The sequence below is a fragment of the Muntiacus reevesi genome, chromosome 3 (assembly GCF_963930625.1).
Source record: "Muntiacus reevesi chromosome 3, mMunRee1.1, whole genome shotgun sequence".
NCBI classification, from domain to species: Eukaryota; Metazoa; Chordata; class Mammalia; order Artiodactyla; family Cervidae; genus Muntiacus; species Muntiacus reevesi.
The window spans coordinates 3,585,740-3,602,988 of record NC_089251.1 but is presented as its reverse complement, the minus strand read 5'-3'; the positions used below and the strand labels follow the sequence as shown (position 1 = coordinate 3,602,988).

The 17,249-nt window shown below is 58.4% G+C and overlaps 2 protein-coding genes across 10 annotated transcripts in view; both read right to left on the bottom strand.

Annotated features, from left to right (window-relative positions):
- Nucleotides 1–3,067, bottom strand: part of RALGDS (ral guanine nucleotide dissociation stimulator) — a 48,043-nt gene extending 44,976 nt beyond the window's left edge. The window contains exon 1 of the mRNA XM_065928174.1: nucleotides 2,829–3,067. Coding sequence (XP_065784246.1) covers nucleotides 2,829–2,846 — 18 coding nt within the window. The 5' untranslated portion in view covers nucleotides 2,847–3,067. The remainder of the gene's footprint in view (nucleotides 1–2,828) is intronic.
- Nucleotides 3,068–6,429: 3,362 nt separating this feature from the next.
- On the bottom strand, nucleotides 6,430–15,056 carry GBGT1 (globoside alpha-1,3-N-acetylgalactosaminyltransferase 1 (FORS blood group)). Of its 9 annotated transcripts, none has more exons than XM_065928165.1 (8): nucleotides 14,934–15,041; nucleotides 14,387–14,438; nucleotides 13,687–13,786; nucleotides 13,045–13,110; nucleotides 9,613–9,660; nucleotides 9,494–9,529; nucleotides 8,649–8,783; nucleotides 6,430–7,728 (listed from the first exon to the last, which is right to left on the bottom strand). In XM_065928165.1, the coding sequence occupies exons 2-8, from the start codon at nucleotides 14,430–14,432 to the stop codon at nucleotides 7,041–7,043; spliced, it is 1,119 nt and encodes a 372-aa protein (XP_065784237.1). In that variant the 5' UTR covers nucleotides 14,433–14,438; nucleotides 14,934–15,041; the 3' UTR covers nucleotides 6,430–7,040. The 9 variants fall into 9 exon arrangements, with proteins under 9 accessions (XP_065784237.1, XP_065784234.1, XP_065784235.1 ...); XM_065928162.1 differs by having other exon boundaries at nucleotides 13,687–13,875; nucleotides 14,934–15,040; XM_065928163.1 differs by having other exon boundaries at nucleotides 6,430–7,725; nucleotides 13,687–13,875; nucleotides 14,934–15,040.
- Between the last annotated feature and the right edge of the window lie 2,193 nt (nucleotides 15,057–17,249).

Below are 17,249 nucleotides of genomic sequence, written 5' to 3'. Positions count from 1 at the left end.
TTATTAATTACCTGTCTTGTCCATAGTAGGGGCTTCCCTTGTAAAGTCAGTAAAGAACCGCCTGCAGTGCAGGAGACCCGGGTTCCATCCGGTAGTGTGTACGTCAATCCCAGCCTCCCAATTTATCCCTCCCCCCGCCTCCACCCTCGGAGGAGTTTTCTCCTCCAAGTTTGCTTTCTACATTGGTGAGTCTATTTCTGTTTTGTAAATAAGTTCGTTTGCACCATTTTTTTTTTTTTAGATTTCACATATAAGTGATATATGATATTTGTCTTTCTCTGGAAATAGGGCCTTTGCAGATGTGATCAAGATAAGATGAGGTCATTCGGGATTAGGCTGAGCCCTGATCAAATGACCACTGTCCTTATAAGAAGACGGAAGACTGAACACAGACACGCCGAGGAGGCCAAGCGAGGACGTAAGCAGATTTTGGAGGCGTGCACTTACAAGGGGAGGAATGATAAGGATTGCTGACAGCCACCAGAGGCTGGCAGAGGCGAGGAAGGATCCCCCTTCTAGAGGCTTCAGAGGGCCTGGTGCTGCCGACACCTCGATTTTGGACTTCTGGCCTCCCAAACCAAGAGACTATAAATCTCTGTTGCTTTGAGCCCCACAGTTTATGGTACTTTGTTACCGCAGCCACAGGAAACTAATACACCTGGCTCCTGGGCCACGCCATCTCTCTACTACCCCGGCCAAGTGCAGCCAGGGCACTCGACAGATGCCAGACCCAGGCATCACCCTCACGTTCAGCATCACATTCCCCTCCTCAAATCATCCCCGAACACAGGGCATCTCCTTCCAGAATGAATACCTCTCTGCACATCCACTGCCTCGGTGAATCCCACCAATCACCCATGAATGGTTTCAGAGACGGACCCACCCTGACTGAGACCCCAGCCCAGCCCCCGGTCCCAGACACCGTGAGCCGGTCGATGTGTGTCCCTGTCAGTGCCGAGGGAGGGGGATTCTGTCATGCGGCACAGACCCCAGGACACCTTCCAGGTCTCGCCCTGCCCTCCTCTCTTCCCTCCGCCCACAGCTCTCATGGCCACCCTGGCCCCTGTCTCACTTCCTCTCCGGCCAGCATCTTTTCTGTCTCCAAGCCTCTGCACCTTTGACCTTCTTCCAGACTCTTCGCAGAGTGTGCAAGGCTGGCGCCTCTTGTCCTTCTGGTCACAGCATCAGTGTCACCATGGAGGCCTTTTAGACCACCCCCCCAGGGGTTCTTGACCCTCCTTCTGGGACCCTGACTCATTTCCCAGGAGCACGTGCTGTTCTCTCGCCCATGGATTTGCTTTCCTGCTTTTTGTCCATCTGCCCTCTGAGCCTTAAGCTCCTGGGTGAATGCCCGGGGCACAGTAACGGAATCGACATAGGATCTGAGCCCCCTCCTGCCTCTGGGCCGCTCAGGTTGCGGACATGGAGGCTAGTAATAAAAGCTGCCTGTTGGGTGGGAGGCAGCCGAACTTCCCTGGGGTCCCTTCCCTGCGCCAGTCGCCACCACTGAGCACTGTGGCCACAGCCCGCCCCCTCGTGATCAGCCCCAGCACTGCAGCCCCAGACAGGGAAAATCCAGAAAACAAAACACACACCTTTGTTTGGGTGTAGTCAAGGCAGCGTCTCTCTCTCCCTCACAGGGGCAAAGGAGCTGGACTGGCTGGCTCCAGGGGCGTTGTGCAGGACCTCGGAAGCTTTCCTCGTCCCCCCTGTTTCCCTCCACTGTTCTGGTGCCCAGGTCCCTCTGGAGGCCTCCTCATCCCAACCGGGGTTAACTAACTCCACCCCCTTCCAAATGAGGAGCCCCAGGTGCCAAGAGAGATGGCACTTTGCCACTGGACAAGTCTTTGCCTCCTTCTGCACCACCCAGGTGCCCAGCCCTCCAGGCTGCCACGTGTTCACGTGTTCAGAAGGACCTGGAGGGAGCAGAAAGTATTTTCCAAGGACTCGGAGCACAGTGGGTCACGGATGGAGAACCAAGGCCAACAGACTCTTCTACAAGCTGTAGAACCCTAGAGATGACCACAGCCATGGGGTGATTTAGCCACTCCTAAATTACAGTGGAGTCAACCGAGGACTTCTCTCCTGCACTAGGAGACTCTCTCTTCACTCCACTAGGGGTGAATCTCATAGTAGTTCCAGGTGCCCAGAGTAGTGGATGCAGGACCCCAGAAACTGTCCTCTCCAGGCCGCTCTGGAGATGGACCCTGCCCAGGTCAACCCCCGGGAACCTGCCCACCCGCCTGGCATCTCTGTCCCTCAGCCTGGGGCCCTGAGCCTGTTGTCAGGAGACCGGATGGTCCTGACCCACGCGGAGCCGCCTCCTACCGCTTTCTTGTTTCCCCCTTGTCATCTCCGTGTCCACTGCTCCCCTGAATGTACGCCATGGTCTCTACCTGTGAGGTCAGTGTGTGTGCCTGTGGGCACGCTGGGAGGCCGAGAGGAAAGGGCTCCTCGTGGGAGGGGGAGGGGATGGACAAGGGTCCCCCCAGGACGTCAGTGGCTCTCCTTCCCCAGGGAAACCCCATGGGAGTGGCTGAGCCCTGAACTAGGAGGCTGGACCCCTTCCTTCTCTTCTGGAGTCTGCCCACCCCCCACCCCGCCCCCCGCCGTGGGCCCCGCGCCAGCCCCTGTACCTCTCCTGGCCTCAGTTTCCCAGTCGTACCAGGAGGGGCTGGACACGGAACTGCGTAAGCGCGCGCTCTGCGTGGACTCTCCCCCCACGGCTGGGTCGGGGGTGGGCGGGGTAGTCGGGCGGGGTGGGGGCAGGCGGTCCTCCCTCCACCCCGACGACGGGGAGGGCGATCGCGGCCGGGCGGGGCACTCACCTGGCAATCTACCATCATTCTCAGCCCCGGCAGCACATCGCCGGCCCCAGGGCGGGGCCCCGGGCTAGCAGAGGCCGCTCGCCTCGGCCCGCGCGCGGCGCAGGGGGGCGCCCGGCTGCGGGGCTCATGGCGCGGCCTCCCGTCCCCGCCGGGCCCAGGGCTCCGCCGGCGCCGGCGCTCGCGCCGCTCCCATTGTCTGCGCCCGCGCCGCGCCACCGGCCGCTCGGGCCGCGCCGCTCGGTTGCGCCCGGGCTCCCGGGCTCCGGCCGGGTGGGCGGGCCCCGCCGCGGCCCCGCCTCCGCTCGTCCCGCCCCCCGCCCGCCGCAGGTGTGAGGGGCGGGCCCCGCCGCGCGCAGCGGCCTCCCTCCAGCGGGCGGACCGTGGGGGTGGACGCCGGCGGGGGCAGGCTGGCCGCGAGCCTGCGGCCGCGCGCGCGCGCACACACCCAGGGCCTGCGCGGGCCCGCGAGCGGCGCGTGCACGCAGCCCCGCCTGGCCGCGGGCGCGCGCTGTGGACCTGGCGCGTCCCCCAGCTCCCGCCGCTTGCTGCGTTCCTCCTGTGCCCCCTAGCGCCTCGGGCCACCCCAAACCCCACCGGGTGGGGCAGCTGGGCTGCGTGATCGTGTAGGCCTGGAGATGTGGGAGCCACGGATTGTGCGCCCCCATCCTTCTGTCCTGCACCTCGTGTCCGGGCCAGCTCGATGCATGTTTTAGTAGTCCTGGAGGCGGAGTACGGAAAAGGAGGTCACGCCCCCCCCCCCCGCCCCCAACTCCCTTGTCTCCCTGGCAAGACTTCCAGAAACGAGGTCCAGCCTTTCCCCAGCTGCAGCCCTGGTTGGTGAATGGGGGGCTGGAGGAACCCGGGGTGGGGGGGCCCACCTGGGCTGAACGCCTATCAGGGGACATTAGTGTGACTAAGGATGCTCCTGGGTGCTCAAGGATTTTGCCCCTTTTAATTTATGAACAGTGACCTCAGCTCTCACGGTCACTCAGCTGTAAGTGAGCAAGGCCAGCTGTGAACAGATGACTCAGAATCATTGCCCTTCACCTTCGCTCAGCCCACGGCGCTGACCGTCAGAGGCCTCGTCCTGGGTTGGGCTCTCCCGGCCGGCTCACGTCCTGAGCCCAATCCTCTGGGTGTCTTCCTCTGCCTGCTTTAATCCCCAGCCCTCCCTCCCAAGGGCAGAGTCACGACCCCATCTTCAGTGGAGGAGGCTGAGGCCTGAGAGTCACCACACGAGCTGGCCTGTCACAGGGCCGTGAGGTGGCCCCACCGTGGGCTCGAGCCCAGGCCATTCTGACCCCAACGGCTGTGCATTCACAGGCGCGTGCGGAGGTGGCCTCTCAGCCCGGCCTTGGAGGTGAGTCCATGCTGGATGGGGGGCTGTGGGGAGGGGCGCTGCAGGCAGGGGGCTCTGAGGCGGAGGGTGTGGGGGGTCCCTGGGGGAGCAAGGCTGTGGGAGGCTGGGGTGGAGGGGTGAGGGGTGTTCCCTGGGAAGGGTATCTGGACCAGACTGCATGGGGCTCTGAGTGTGGGGCAAGAAGTCGGGGGCCACCACAGGCTGGGGTCGCAGGGCACACGGTTTCCGGGTGATTTTGTCAGAGCCACAGCACCCCAGCTGGGAGGAGCTTGGCGGGGGTGTTATTCACCCCACCACTCAAGCGTGCGCCCCTGCGATACCACAGGGGACGGGGTGTGCCCCTCCTCTGCACAGAGCGGGCTGTGGTGGTCGTCTGCCTCCTCCCAGAGCTGAGCATGTTGCCCGGCTTCTTCTCCAAGTGCCTGCCTAGAAGGCAGTACCCAGAGGGCTCCCAGCCATAGTCCCATTTGATCGTCACCCCAGGGCCTCAGGGTGGTGGAGTGGCCTGCCCAGCATCCCAAGTGTGCTAGGACAGAATAAAACCCATGTTCTCTCAGCTGCCTCACATTCATGCAGTCATTCAACAAACATTCAAAGAATGCCTCTTGGGTTTCAGGTACCAGGGTAAACCTGGTTGACCACCACCTGCATCCTCTTGGGGTTTACCAACTGGGAAAGGGGTGGAGATGGGCAGAACATTGTAACGGATGACATAGGGATGAGGATTTATGGGACCACCGAAAGGCACCCACTCTGGAAGGAAGGGTGCAACAAATCAAGGCAGGCTTCTGGAGGAGGTGATGTCATGACTATGTTCCTGGAATTGGGCCAGGTGACTGGACAGGGAGGCCTGACCAGTAGGCAGCGTGAACAAAGGTATGCTGGTCCTGGCCCTGGGGCAGAGCAGTGATGTTGGACTGTAAGGTGTGGGGAGGAGGTAGTTGGTCCTGAGGGGACAGGAAGCTTACATTTCAGGGGCCTCCATTGCAGGGGATGCCGCAGACATTTTGCATTTGTTATTCTGTCGATTTCTATCTCTGGTATTCCCCCTCTCTCTGCTGGATCAGGCCTATCTCCCGCCACCCCTCCCACTCCTGCCAGGCCCCGTACTTCTTCCCACCCACAGAGCAGCTCTGGCCCCAAGCCCTCAGCTCTCTGGGAAAGTAGCCTGGACCCTGTTTGAGGTCTAGGAGTTGGGTAGTCGCTCACTCGACTGTCAGAGGGCCATGCCTGGGATGTGGTCTGGGGCAGCCATAGTGCCTGGGGGCTTGGGCCGAGGCTGAGAAGGGCCCATCAGCAGGACCCAGAGCTGGGCTGGAGCGAGCAAGGGTTCATTTCTCTCCTGCGACGCTGCCCGGGCTCAGGGCCACCTCCTTCTCCTCTGGTCTCCACGTCAAGGGCCTTCTCCCTGCTCCAGCACAGCAGCTCGGTGAAGGCAGGGCCTGCACCTTCAACACTGCCAGCTCCATACACGCCCCGGGCAGGGCTGGGCACCCTGGGAAGGTGCGGACACATGGGCCACAGATCCACCCTTGTCCCTCTGCCCGGGGAGCACCCCAGGGCCTCTCCCTGGCTCAGGCTATCTCCCCACGTGGTCACTCAGCCTGCCCGCGCTCTCGTAGTCTGTCCTGGCTTGCCACCCAAGCACAGGCTGCAGGAAGAGTAGGCTTGGGGCTGGCCCCGGCTTTGCCCAGGGTGCCCAGGTGGGTGGGTTCCTGCTCCTCCTGACTTGGCCACAGACCACACCCCCTGCCCTCTACCTTATGTGGCAAGGATGCTGCTGCCCCCAGGGGAGTGCATACTGGGCCCCCCGCCCCCCACTTCTGTCCCACCAGGCAGATGGGACCACCCCAGGGCTCTGAAGCCCCTCTAATCCTAGGCTTGCCTTCTGGCCTTAGTGTCCCGCGCCCACCAGGAGTCCCCCGGGCTGAGGCTGATGGCAGATACAGCAGATACATGTGCTCAGCACTCAGGGACCAAGAGCCCACAGGGCATCCAGCTGGGGGCAGAGGCTCTGCTCCCCCCGACTAAGGAGAGCTGCATAGCCGGCCATCTCCCAGGAGAACTGGGAGGAAATCCTGCCTGTTGCAGCGGCCAGCAGCAGCCCAGGCTTTCTAGAAAACTGTACCCACACCCTCCCACCCAAGCTGACTACTTGCGATCCAGGCTGCCTGCATCCCTAGGGGCCTGGCAGCCCAGATACTCAGGAGGTGCAGGTGAAGAAAGCCCGGTTAGGGCCTAGCACACGCGACTTTTATTAAAAGCTGCCCAAACCCTCTCACAGAAGAGGTGCTTGCTGCCGGGGACCGTCCACCTTGAGTGAGGCAGGGACATGAAACCAGGGAGCCTGGAAGGCTCCCTCCGGGTCCTGAGTGAAAAACTGGCTCCAGAGGCTGGGGGCACACAGCAGGGACCCCTGCAGCCAGAGAAAAGGGGGGTGTGGATGCCTTTCCTACAAGTGTTAGAAGTGCAACTTCAAGGGCAGCAGGCAACGAACGGGCAGGTGGCAGAGAGGGGATTTGGGGCCCTGGGTGGGGCTGCCTCGAAGGCTCGTGGGCTGGCGGAGGCCTGCAGGCCCCGTCTTCTTCCACCTCTGGCCTCCCTTCCTCCTGTCCTTGGGCCTCGGATGGTGTGATCTTGGTGTTCTCCTCCACGCGGACACTGCTCTTCGCAGTGGACAGAGGCCTTTCCAAGCCCATCTTCCTGCTGGATTCTGCCGGCAGGGGTGGAGGTTAGACGGCACAGGGTTGGTCCCATGTAAGGCTTGAGGAGTGAGGCCCCGGTGCCTGGCGGCTCCGGTGAGTCGGGCGCTCGCTGGGGTTCCCCCGTCCGCGGCGACCCCGCCTCTGCCGTCAGCTCTGCAGCCAGGCGGTGTCCTTGTTCAGGGTGGAGAAGCGGATCAGCTTCAGGCTGGGGGGCTGGGGCTGCCTGTCGTCCCAGAGGTACTCGGGGGACAGCACCTTGGAGGGCTTGTGTGAGAGGAAGCGGCGGTTCAGGTGGCTCTCCTCCTGCCAGGCTGCCATGATGCCGTTGGCCTTGTCCGCCAGGATGCCCATGTGGCAGCCCCTGGTGAACTCATACACCCTGGCCACCCGGCCCCCGAAGACCGCCCCGCCATAGTAGAAGTCCCCCTCGCCGTCGGCCACGAAGGCGGTGGAGACGGGCCGGCGCTCGTAGGGGAACTGGTGGCGGGGTACAGTGAAGTAGCCCGGGTGGATGGCGGCCACCAGGTCCCCCAGGGTCTCGGGGCCCCACGGGTTCCGGAACGCCGTGTCCACGTTCAGGCAGAAGAGGTAGTCCACCTCCCGGTGCGCCCTCTCGGCGATGTGCATGCTGATGACCTCCATCCGGCGCATGGAGGCCTCCTCCCACTGGGAGGGCCCGGGGACTGGGATGACGCTGAGGTGGCGGCCGGGGCCCAGCGGGACCCGAGGAATGGCCTGGGGGTCGTCAGTGAAGATGTAGTAGCGCACGCGGTACCCCCGCATGAAGAACCGCTCGGCCGACTCCAGGAAGTGCTGGACGAACCGGGTGTACCTGCTGGTAGGACCCTGTCATGCACCACGGCCTCCGCAGGGCCACTGCCTGCCCCTGATCTCTGCGGGCACACCCCCGGGGCCCAGGGCTAGGCTGGGGTCCCCCTCCCAGCTCCCCATCTCAAGCAGTCACTCAGGTCTGCCCCTCGTCTGTCAAGCTCCCCTGACCACGGTGCCAACCTCTAGAGACCGTCCTAATAATGACAGCTTGATGATATTCATAGGCTGCATGCCCTGACTTTTCCTGAGCACTTACAAGTGCCAGGCAGTGTTCGAAGGGATTACCTCCTGGCCTCACAAACTCCCTGCTTCGCAAAGGATGCTGAGACTCAGAGAGAAGAGCAGCTGAGAATCGGGTAATGGCTGCACATCCAGGGGAGGTGAGTGGTGCTGGGTGCTGACTGGGCTGGGGGAGAGGGGGCCCCCGACTCCAGGCGGGCCGTCCGTCACCTGAGCAGGGCTGTAGTCACTGGGGCCCCCCCACTGGGGTCCCTCTCTCAAGAGTCCCAGAAAGGAAAGGCCAGGTGGGGTAGGGGAGGAGGGGGGAAAACAGGGGGTGCCCAGAGAGCAGGCAGGCCCGGGGGCAGAGGAGGGAGGGTCCCCAGGGCAGGGCCAGCTCTGTTGACCTGCCGGTGGCCTGACCACGGACCCTCCATTTCTGGGGGCTTGCCACTCCTTTACACCTGCCTGGACGGTTCTGGGGAAGCAGACGGGTGAGGGGGCAAGCTGTCTCCTGACAAAGCCTCCTGCTGCTCCCTCACGGGGGCTGCCTCCCCCTGCCCGCCCCCTTCCTCCAGGAAGCCCCCTCCCACCAGCACACTCTGCTCTGTGGCTTCCCACCTCGCACAGCCTCCCTGGGCCCGAGCAGCGTCCCGTCTCTCCCCAGACCCCACCCTGCCCACCCGCCCGCAGCCCCCTACTCACTTCCCCGCGGCAAACGCCGTGAGCCCGACGGTCAGGTTCAGCGGCTGGTAGATGTGATCCAGAAGCTCGGCGTTGAAGGTTCCCTCGGAGACGATGGGCGCCAGCCAGGGTGTGAGTGTCAGCAGCTCTGTGGGCCTGCAGCAGAGGAGGCCGAGGGGGCTGAGACCCTCCCCTGGGGAAAGCCCCCGTCTCATCTTGGCCCTGCCTCTCATGCTGTGTGGCCCTGGGCAGCTTCATCCCTGTCTCTGGGCCACCGTATCCTCAAGTGGGGATGACAATAGCTCCTTCCCAGAGAGGGCAAGAGGACCAGGAGTTACTGCACGTCCAGTGTCTGGAGGAGCCTGGCATTTCTGGTGTCTGCTAAGGGCCTCGGAGACGGGGCTTATCATTATCACCATTAATAATGGATCGAGCACTAAAGGCACGGTGCTCTGCAGTTTCTTGTGGTTTGTTTTTATTTTTGGCTGCGTCACCTGGCTTGCAGGATCTTAGTTCCCTGACCAGGGAGTGAGTCAGGGTCCTTGGCAGTGAAAGCACAGCGTCCTAACCACTGGGACTGCCCAGGAATCACCGCTCTGCATTTTGCCAACCTCATCTCATCTGGTCCTCCGCCCCGCTGAGTGGGTATCACTAACCATCCACAGAAGCAGCTCAGAGGAGTTGGGTAACCCACCCAAGATTACACAGCTAGTGACAGAGCTGGACTGGAGCCCAGGTCCCAGAGTACCCGGACCCCGAGGTCAGCTGACCCCTCCAGCACCCCAGCGTCTAAGTCAGAGCTTTGTCCCCAGTCCCCACCCCCTTGAGTCTCTCCATCCTGCACCCAGGCCCTAATCAACACCTACTTTTGCTCCAGCAGCTTGGGCTGAGGGTACTGTGACCTGCAACCAAGAAGGGTGAGTGGTTAAAGGGATGGCAGCCCCCCGCCCTGGGGCCACAGAGGGCGAAAGGACAGGCTGCTTACTGTGCCACGGGCTGGGACGGCTCCTCCTCGTACTGAAGCTTCATGTTGCTGGTGGGAGAGGTGAGACATCAGTGTCGTTAGTAGAGATGCTCAGCAGGGATGGATGAAGCTGGGACGAAACACCCCCATGGGGCAGGCACCCCCTCCCCCAGCCTCCCTGGCCCCTCCTCCACGGCTCTGCCCGCTGTGCGGGGGCTGGGCTCCCACAGAGGGCATTCATCCAGGGTCCCCGTGTGGCAGGGCGGTGATTCAAGCTGGTGCCATTTGTCCCCACGGTCTTTTTCAGCTCTGGAAGAGCCTGGGCACCGTGGAGAAGCTTTGAGGAGCTGCAAAGTGAGCCCAGTTCTGCCTCTTTCTAGCCTGGGAGCTCAGACAGATGAGGCTGCAGGTGAGGCGCCTCCGGCCAGAGAGATCCAAGGCTGGACATCCCACTCCTCGGGGTTTTGTCCCCTCTCCCTTAAAATGGGGACAAGAACAGTCACTCCGCAGGGCAGAAGTGAGGCCTGGAGACGGGACAGGCCTGCTCCTCTGACCCAGGGAGCCGGTCAGAGCCGGTTCCAGCAGAGGCCTGAGGTTGCCTGTGAGGCTCGGACCGCCTGACGATAAGGGTGCCTGCCGTTCACCTGGGTCTCTTCATTCTATCACCCATGGTGGGCTGGCTTACGCTTCCTGGGGCCGTCCTGGTGTTTTCCGTCCACACTTTGTGTGTGTGGTAAGATGTACAAGGCAAACATTTACCACTTTAACCATTTGAAAGCGTGGAGTTCCGGGGCATTAGGTGCACTTACGCTGCAGTGCAAACATCACCACCACCCATCTCTAGAACCTGCTCACTGTCCCCAAACTGAAACTGTCTCCCTGAGATACTACCTCTCCATCCCTTCTCCCAACCCTTGGTAACTATTATGTTTACTTCTGCCTCTGTAAAAAAAATCTTCTTTTTTTAAAAATAGGATCTCTATTCATTTTGGCCACTCCACGTGGCATGCAGGATTTTAGTGCCCGACTTGGAATCAAACCTGGGAGTATGAAGTCTCAACTACTGAACCACCAGGAAGTCCCATGTCTCTATGCTAGAGATCTCTTATAAATGAAACTCTATAGTATCTGTCCTTCTGTGATTAGCTTATGCTCTGGAAGATATGTATTTTTTTTAAGTTGATCCGTCACCTTGGCCCTCTGCCTTAGTTTCACACAAACAAGCACATCTCAGGTCCTGCTCAGAAAGTGACGGGACTCTGAGAAGTTGGTCAGAAATGAGAAGGGGAAGGGGCCCTGGCCCCACACTTCCCTGGCCATCGGTGTCTCCCTTGCCTCACCAGCCCCGACACACTCCGCTCTGGCCACATAAAAGAGTCAGACTTAAAAAAAAAATAATAATAAAGAGTCAGACATAAGAACACCAAAGGCGCAGATGAGTCAGAGGCAAAAAAAAAGGGACTTCACGTTTCCAGACCTCTGAAGGTAATAAAATTGAAAGAAGAAATCCAAATGAACAGAGAGGAAGGTGTGACCATTTAAAACTAACAAAAAAACTCCAACTTTAATCTGTTTAAAAAAGACTCAGAACCAGAAGATAGACAAACTGCAAATAATTAAAAAAAAAAAAAAAAGCAGTGAGTACTTTCGGTCAAAGGTGGTGATAGAGGACCCGCCAACAGGCCTGGGGAGGAGGTGGTGGAGCAGGCGCATCACAGAAGAGGAAATTGAGTAAATGGGAAGGCGTGGGGGGATGAGGGCCGCGCAGGAGTCAAAGGAGTGAAATTTAAACCACAGCGCATTTCCCATCTCTCAAATCAGCAAGGTGGTTTGGTTTTTGTTTTTCATGACACCTTCTGCAGCCCAGGTGCAGTGCAGCTGCTGGGGGTGGCGGAGGGTGGGGAGATGTATCTGTGTGTTTGCCACGTCCCCTGGAGAGCCTCCAGGTGGTGTCACGTGGTGCTAGTGGTAAAGAACCCGCCTGCCAATGCAGGAGACGCAAGAGATGCAGGTTGGACCCCTGGGTCCAAACAAAAACCCTCGTGTCCTCTTGGCCTGAATCACTCTGACTCAGGGTCGGGAAGGTCCCCTGGAGGAGGAAATGGCAGCCCACTCCAGTGTTCTTGCCTGGGCGATCCCATGGGCAGAGGAGCCTGGCGGGCTACAGTCCATGCGGTCACAAAGAGTGGGTCGCGGCTGAAGCGACTAAGCAGGCACCCTGGAGAGCAGCCTGATGAGATGGATGGAGACCCTGGTCGTATCCTTTGGCCCAGGAATGTACCAAATAAAAGGGTTTTTAAGATGGAAAAAGCTGGGACTTCCCTGGTGGCCCAGTGGCTTTGTGCTCCCAAAGCAGGGACCTGGGATTCGATCCCTGGTCAGGGAACTAGATCCCACGTACCACCCACAACTAAAGATCCTACATGCTGAGACGAAGATAGGAGGTCCTGCGAGCTGCAACTAAGACCCGACCTAGGCAAATTAATTAATTAAAAAAAAAGATGAAGAAAGCTTTATATCCAAAGTTGCTCATTGCGAACTAATTTAAAATGTTGGTAAACTAGAAACAACCTAAATGCCCCACAGCTGTTGGTGGGAAAAGGAGAGGGTTTAAGAATTAGGGCCCAGCCCCTGGGTGGAATAAAATGATGGTGACCACATGCTGAAAAATAAAGCCAATTCTGGGGAAATAGGATAAGAATTGCAAAAATATTCTGGTCACAACTATTTTCAACAGCGAGCGTACTTTCTGCTTTCAGAACAATCTGTTTGAATAGGAAGTACAGCAATCAAAAAGCTGACAATGCAGTCAAGTGTGGTTCAGGCCAGTAGGACACAAGAGGGTTTTAGCTTTCTTTTGTCTTTTCTGCTGTCCTGCCCAATTTACTACATTCTGTTTATAATAGTGAAACACACCTTACTGGTGTTAATTAGTAGTCTATGATCCAGATTTTAAACCTTCCTTTAGGTGACATGAAAACCAGAAGACCACGGGGTCAAATGCTACCTTGAGACTGTCCCAAATCATCTTTATCACTCTGAACTGTCCAAATGTCAGATCTGTTATCTGAGCGAGACTGGCCATGTGTGCATTTGTCCTTTGAATACACAGAGCGCACAACATTGAGCAAAAAGGTCAAGTCCTGAAAGCATTCTTTCCTGAGCGCCTCCTATATACCAGGTGCAGCACCAGGATATTTACAGGCATCATCACACCCCAAGCTCTATCATCCCATTTTACAGATACGGCAAGTGAGGCTCCGAGCTATGCAACATGCTCAAAGTCACACCGTGGAGACAGCCCTGCAAGGATACCTGAGGACAGAAACAGGGAACTTCCACATTCGTGGCTCAGAATCATAAGTTTAGGACCTAAGAACCTACAAAGTGACCTGAAAATCCTCCCATCTTCCCTATTCCGGGAGCCCCTAATTCTGCCTGCCCCGTACTTACAAGATCTCTGGGCAGGGGAGATAATAGGGGATGTAGGAGACCAGCAGCCAGTTCTCGACATACACCCTGGGAAGGAAATACACGTGTTGACTTGATTTTGAAGCTGAGGCCGAGAAGTCACATTGGTGCATGTTAGTAGAAATGCGGGTCCCCAGGGTGCACATGCCCCCCCACCCCCGCCCTCTACCCATCAGTCCTTGGGTCTGGCTGACCTCAGAGGACAAAGCCTCCTGGCCTTCTGCAGTGAGTCATTATAAGCTATGCAGTCATTCATTCCTGGGGCAGGAATGTTCTTAACACCAGTCCCACAAGGGACTGGTGGTGTGGGGGAACCCCCAGAGCTTTGTGGAAAGGACACACGGGGTGAATTCTGGAGCATAAACAGGAGTTCCTCATTAACACAGCTAGAAGAATAGTACAGGCAGAGGCAAGAGTTAAGTGTAGAGGCCAGGAGGTCAGTGCAAAGGAAAACCCGTAAGCCAGACTGGTTCAGTCATACTGGGGCTAGGGGGCAGGGACAGGTGTGCCTAGAGAGGAGGGTGGGACCTGGAAATCCTGGGAAGGGGTCCAGGTTTGGGGGTTGAGATACTGAGAGAGGGAGGAGTCTGGGGTGGGGACAGAGGGAGCAAGGGTCATGCTCACCACAGAGAGCAGAGGGTGATGCCCAGCAGCAGGCAGAATCCCAGGCCCAGGGCCAATCTCGGGCAGTGCATCGCTGGGGGCGGCATCTGAGCCTGAGCACCTGCAGAGACCGAGTGGGCCTTGACGAATCGGCCCACCTCTCTCAGGGGTGTCAGGCTCACAGTCTGGGTCTCCGGGGTCGGGGAACACCTGCAAAGGGATGCTCCTTATCCACAGGACACTGACCCCTGCCCCCGCCTTTTTTTCCCTGCTGCTCTGCCCTCCCCTGGGCACCTCTATCAAGGGAAATGTGGAGTCCAGGCGTTGCCCTGTCCAGCTGGACCCCAGGCCCAGATCTGGCAGTTCCAGGGGACAGAGGCCCAGGATTCAGCCAAAGCCTTGGGAAAGGCACTGGACCCGAAAGGCGACTGGCCGCCCCCCTGCCTTGGCTCGCAGGCCTCCCTCCTGAAACCTTCTATGATGAGCCGGCCTTCCTAGCGACTAGGGCCAGAGCACTTGGAGAAGGATTCTGGGGGAAGCAGCCGGGTCGCAGGAAATCCATTCCGGGGCCGGCACCGCGGGGTGACACGCGGCCTGGGAAGGGGGTTGCTGGGCAGAGATGGGCGGCGGCGATCTCCCTGCTGGGGGTAGGGGCCAGGGGTGGCAGCCGAGCGTTCCTCCGGGAGGCGGAGCTCTCCTGGGAGCGCGGTTCACTTCTCACCAGCTCGGCGCCAACCTTGGGCAAGGCATTCTCCTCCCCGCTCCATCACAGCCTGGTGGTGGGGGCGGGGGTGGGGTGGTACTCCTCAGCGATCGGGGGACAAGACGCAGTACGCGCCGCTCCGGACACGAGGGGAGGGCCTAGCCCAGACCACAGGGAGCGCGGGACCCTCCTGCGTCCGCCCGAAGTCAGATCGAGATCCCCAGGCAGGAGCTTCGGGACTTCGGTCCCGCTCACCCCGTGGCCTCTGGCAAAGCCCGCTGGCGCTCTCGCTCCCTCTGCAGACCTCTGCTTCCCCACCCGGGCTTGGGGCGCCGGTTCCTCCAAAGGCTCCACCTGACGCGCCGGCTCCGCTAGATCGTGGCCGCGCCGCCGACGCAGAGCCCGGCCCGCGCTCCGGCTACCCTGCCGGTAACCTGCACCCGGGAGCCCCGGAGCTCCGGGGCCCGCACGCGCGCGCCTCCGCTTCCGCCGGCCACTGCGGGCCCTAGCCGGACCCGCGGCGCGGCGGACCGAGCGCGACTGTTTCTTGCGCCTGCAGACTCACCCCTTGCGGCCGGCCTGAGGTGGGGACGGACGGAGGGGCGCAGCTGGGCCCGCAAATCAGGGACGCGGCTGGCCTGGGCGCCTCAGGCCGCGCGGTAGGCGGGGCCGGACGCGGCCGGTGGACGGGGCCGGGAGGGCTCGAGGGGGGCGGGGAAAAGGAGCCTCGCGCCCCGCCCACCGGCCGATGCTCCTCCCACCCGGCCTCGACCCGCCCACCAGCAGCAGCCCCCGCCCCCTAGAGGTCCCCCGGGGGCTCCACACTCTGCCGGCCACGTGGCCACGCCTCCAAGGCGGAAGGCCCATCTGCGGTGAGAGGAGCGTGGGTCAGGGAACTCGGGGATGGGGGGCGGTGCGCGCTTGAGAAGTCCGGGATCCGACTTGGGGAGAAAACTTTATTGATTTTAGAAGAGCGTTGAACCAGTCACTGGAAGGGAAAACCAGAAGGACGTCGTCCTTACTTTCTGGTTTGGGATCATCACTCTTGCTTAGGAACCCTGAGCCTGGCACGCCGGCCTGGAGACCGTGAGCAGCTCTCGGAATCTCTGGGAGCCTCTGCCTCCTCTGTGAACGGAATTAGCCATACTTTGCTCCAGAGGTTGTACTGACCCTAGTTCATCCTAGGGAGTCCAGGAGCCCCAGGAGGACTGTCTTAGATATCTCCAAGTGTAGGCCAAGGGCAGAGATAGTGGTCCTCAAAGGCAGAGGGGTGGTGAGGGAGGGGGCATTCACAGGGACTGAAAGGAAGGCACCCTGTTTGTAAAGAAGGGAGCCGTAACAAGAGCCAGTGACGAACAGATCCAAGGGATTAGATCTGGTAGACAGAATGCCTGAACAACTGTGGACAGAGGTTCTAACACTGTACGGAGGTGGTGACCAAAACCATCGCAAAGAAAAAGAGATGCAAGAAGACAAAGTGGTTTGTCTGAGGCGGCTTTACAAATAAATAACTGATACAAGAAAAGGAGGGAATGTACCCCTCTACATTCAGCTGGATATATCTTTTCTAGCGAAAGGCAAGGGAGAAAGGGAAAAATATACCCAACTGAATGTAGGGTTCAAGAGAATAGCAAGGAGAGACAAGAAAGCCTTAAGGAAACAATGCAAAGAAATAGAGGAAAACAATAGAATGGGAAAGACTAGAGCTCTCTTCAAGAAAATTGGAGATACCAAAGGAACATTTCAGGCCAGGATGGGCATGACGAATGACAGAAACTGTAAGGACCTAACAGAAGCAGAAGAGATTAAAAAGAGGTGGCAAGAATACACAGAGGAGCTATACAAAAAAGGTTTTAATGACCCGGATAACCACGATGGTGGTCATTCACCTAGAGCCAGACATCCTGGAGTGTGCAGTCAAGTTCGCCTTTGGAAGCATTAGGACAAACGACGCTAGTGGAGGGGATGGGATTCCAGCTGAGCTATTTCAGATCCTAGAAGATGCCGCTGTTAAACTGCTGCATTCAGCATGCCTGCAAATTTGGAAAATTCAGCAGTGGCCACCGGACTAGAAAAGGAGAGTTTTCATTCCAATCCCCCAAAATGTTCAAACCACCATACAATTGCACTCATTTCACAAGCTAGCAAGGTAATGTTCAAAATCCTTCAAGGAAGGCTTTAGCAGTAAGTGAACTGAGAATTTCCAGATGTACAAGCTGGATTTAGAAAAGGCAGAGGAACCAGAGATCAAATTGCCAATATCTACTGGATCAGAGAGAAAGCAAGGGAATTCCAGAAAAACATCTACTTCTGTTTCATTGACTATGCTAAAGCCTTTGACTGTGTGGATCACAACAGTCTGTGGAAAATTCTTTAAGAGATGGGAATACCAGACTACCTTACCTATCTCCTGGGAAACCTGTATGCAGGTCAAGAAGCAACAGTTAGAATAGAACATGGAACAACAGATTGGTTCAAAACTGAGAAAGGAGTATGTCAAGGCTGTGCATTCACCCTGCTTATTTAACTTATATTCAGAGTACATCAGGAGAAATACCCGGCTGGATGAAGCATGAGCTGGAACGAATTGGGGAAAAATATCAACAGCCTCAAGATATGCAGATGATACTACATAATGGCAAACAGTGAAGAGGAACTAAAGAGCTTCTTGAGGAGGATGAAAGAGGAGAGTGAAAAAGCTGGTTTAAAATTCAATATTCAAAAAATGAAGATCATGGCATCCAGTGCCATCACTTCATGGCAAAATAGATGGGAAAAAATTGAAACCGTGACAGACTTTATTTTCTTGGGCTCCAAAATGACTGCAGATGGTGACTGCAGCCATGAAATTAAAAGACACTTGCTCCTTGGAAGAAAAGCT

Coding starts and splice junctions, on each gene's coding strand:
- GBGT1 (XM_065928162.1), bottom strand. CDS start 14,415: ATGCCTTGCCCAAGGTTGGCGCCGAGCTG. Junction 13,876..14,386: donor CCAAGGTTGGCGCCGAGCTG/GTGAGAAGTGAA, acceptor ATCCCTTTGCAG/GTGTTCCCCGACCCCGGAGA. Junction 9,661..13,044: donor CTCCCCTGCCCAGAGATCTT/GTAAGTACGGGG, acceptor CTCTCCCACCAG/CAACATGAAGCTTCAGTACG.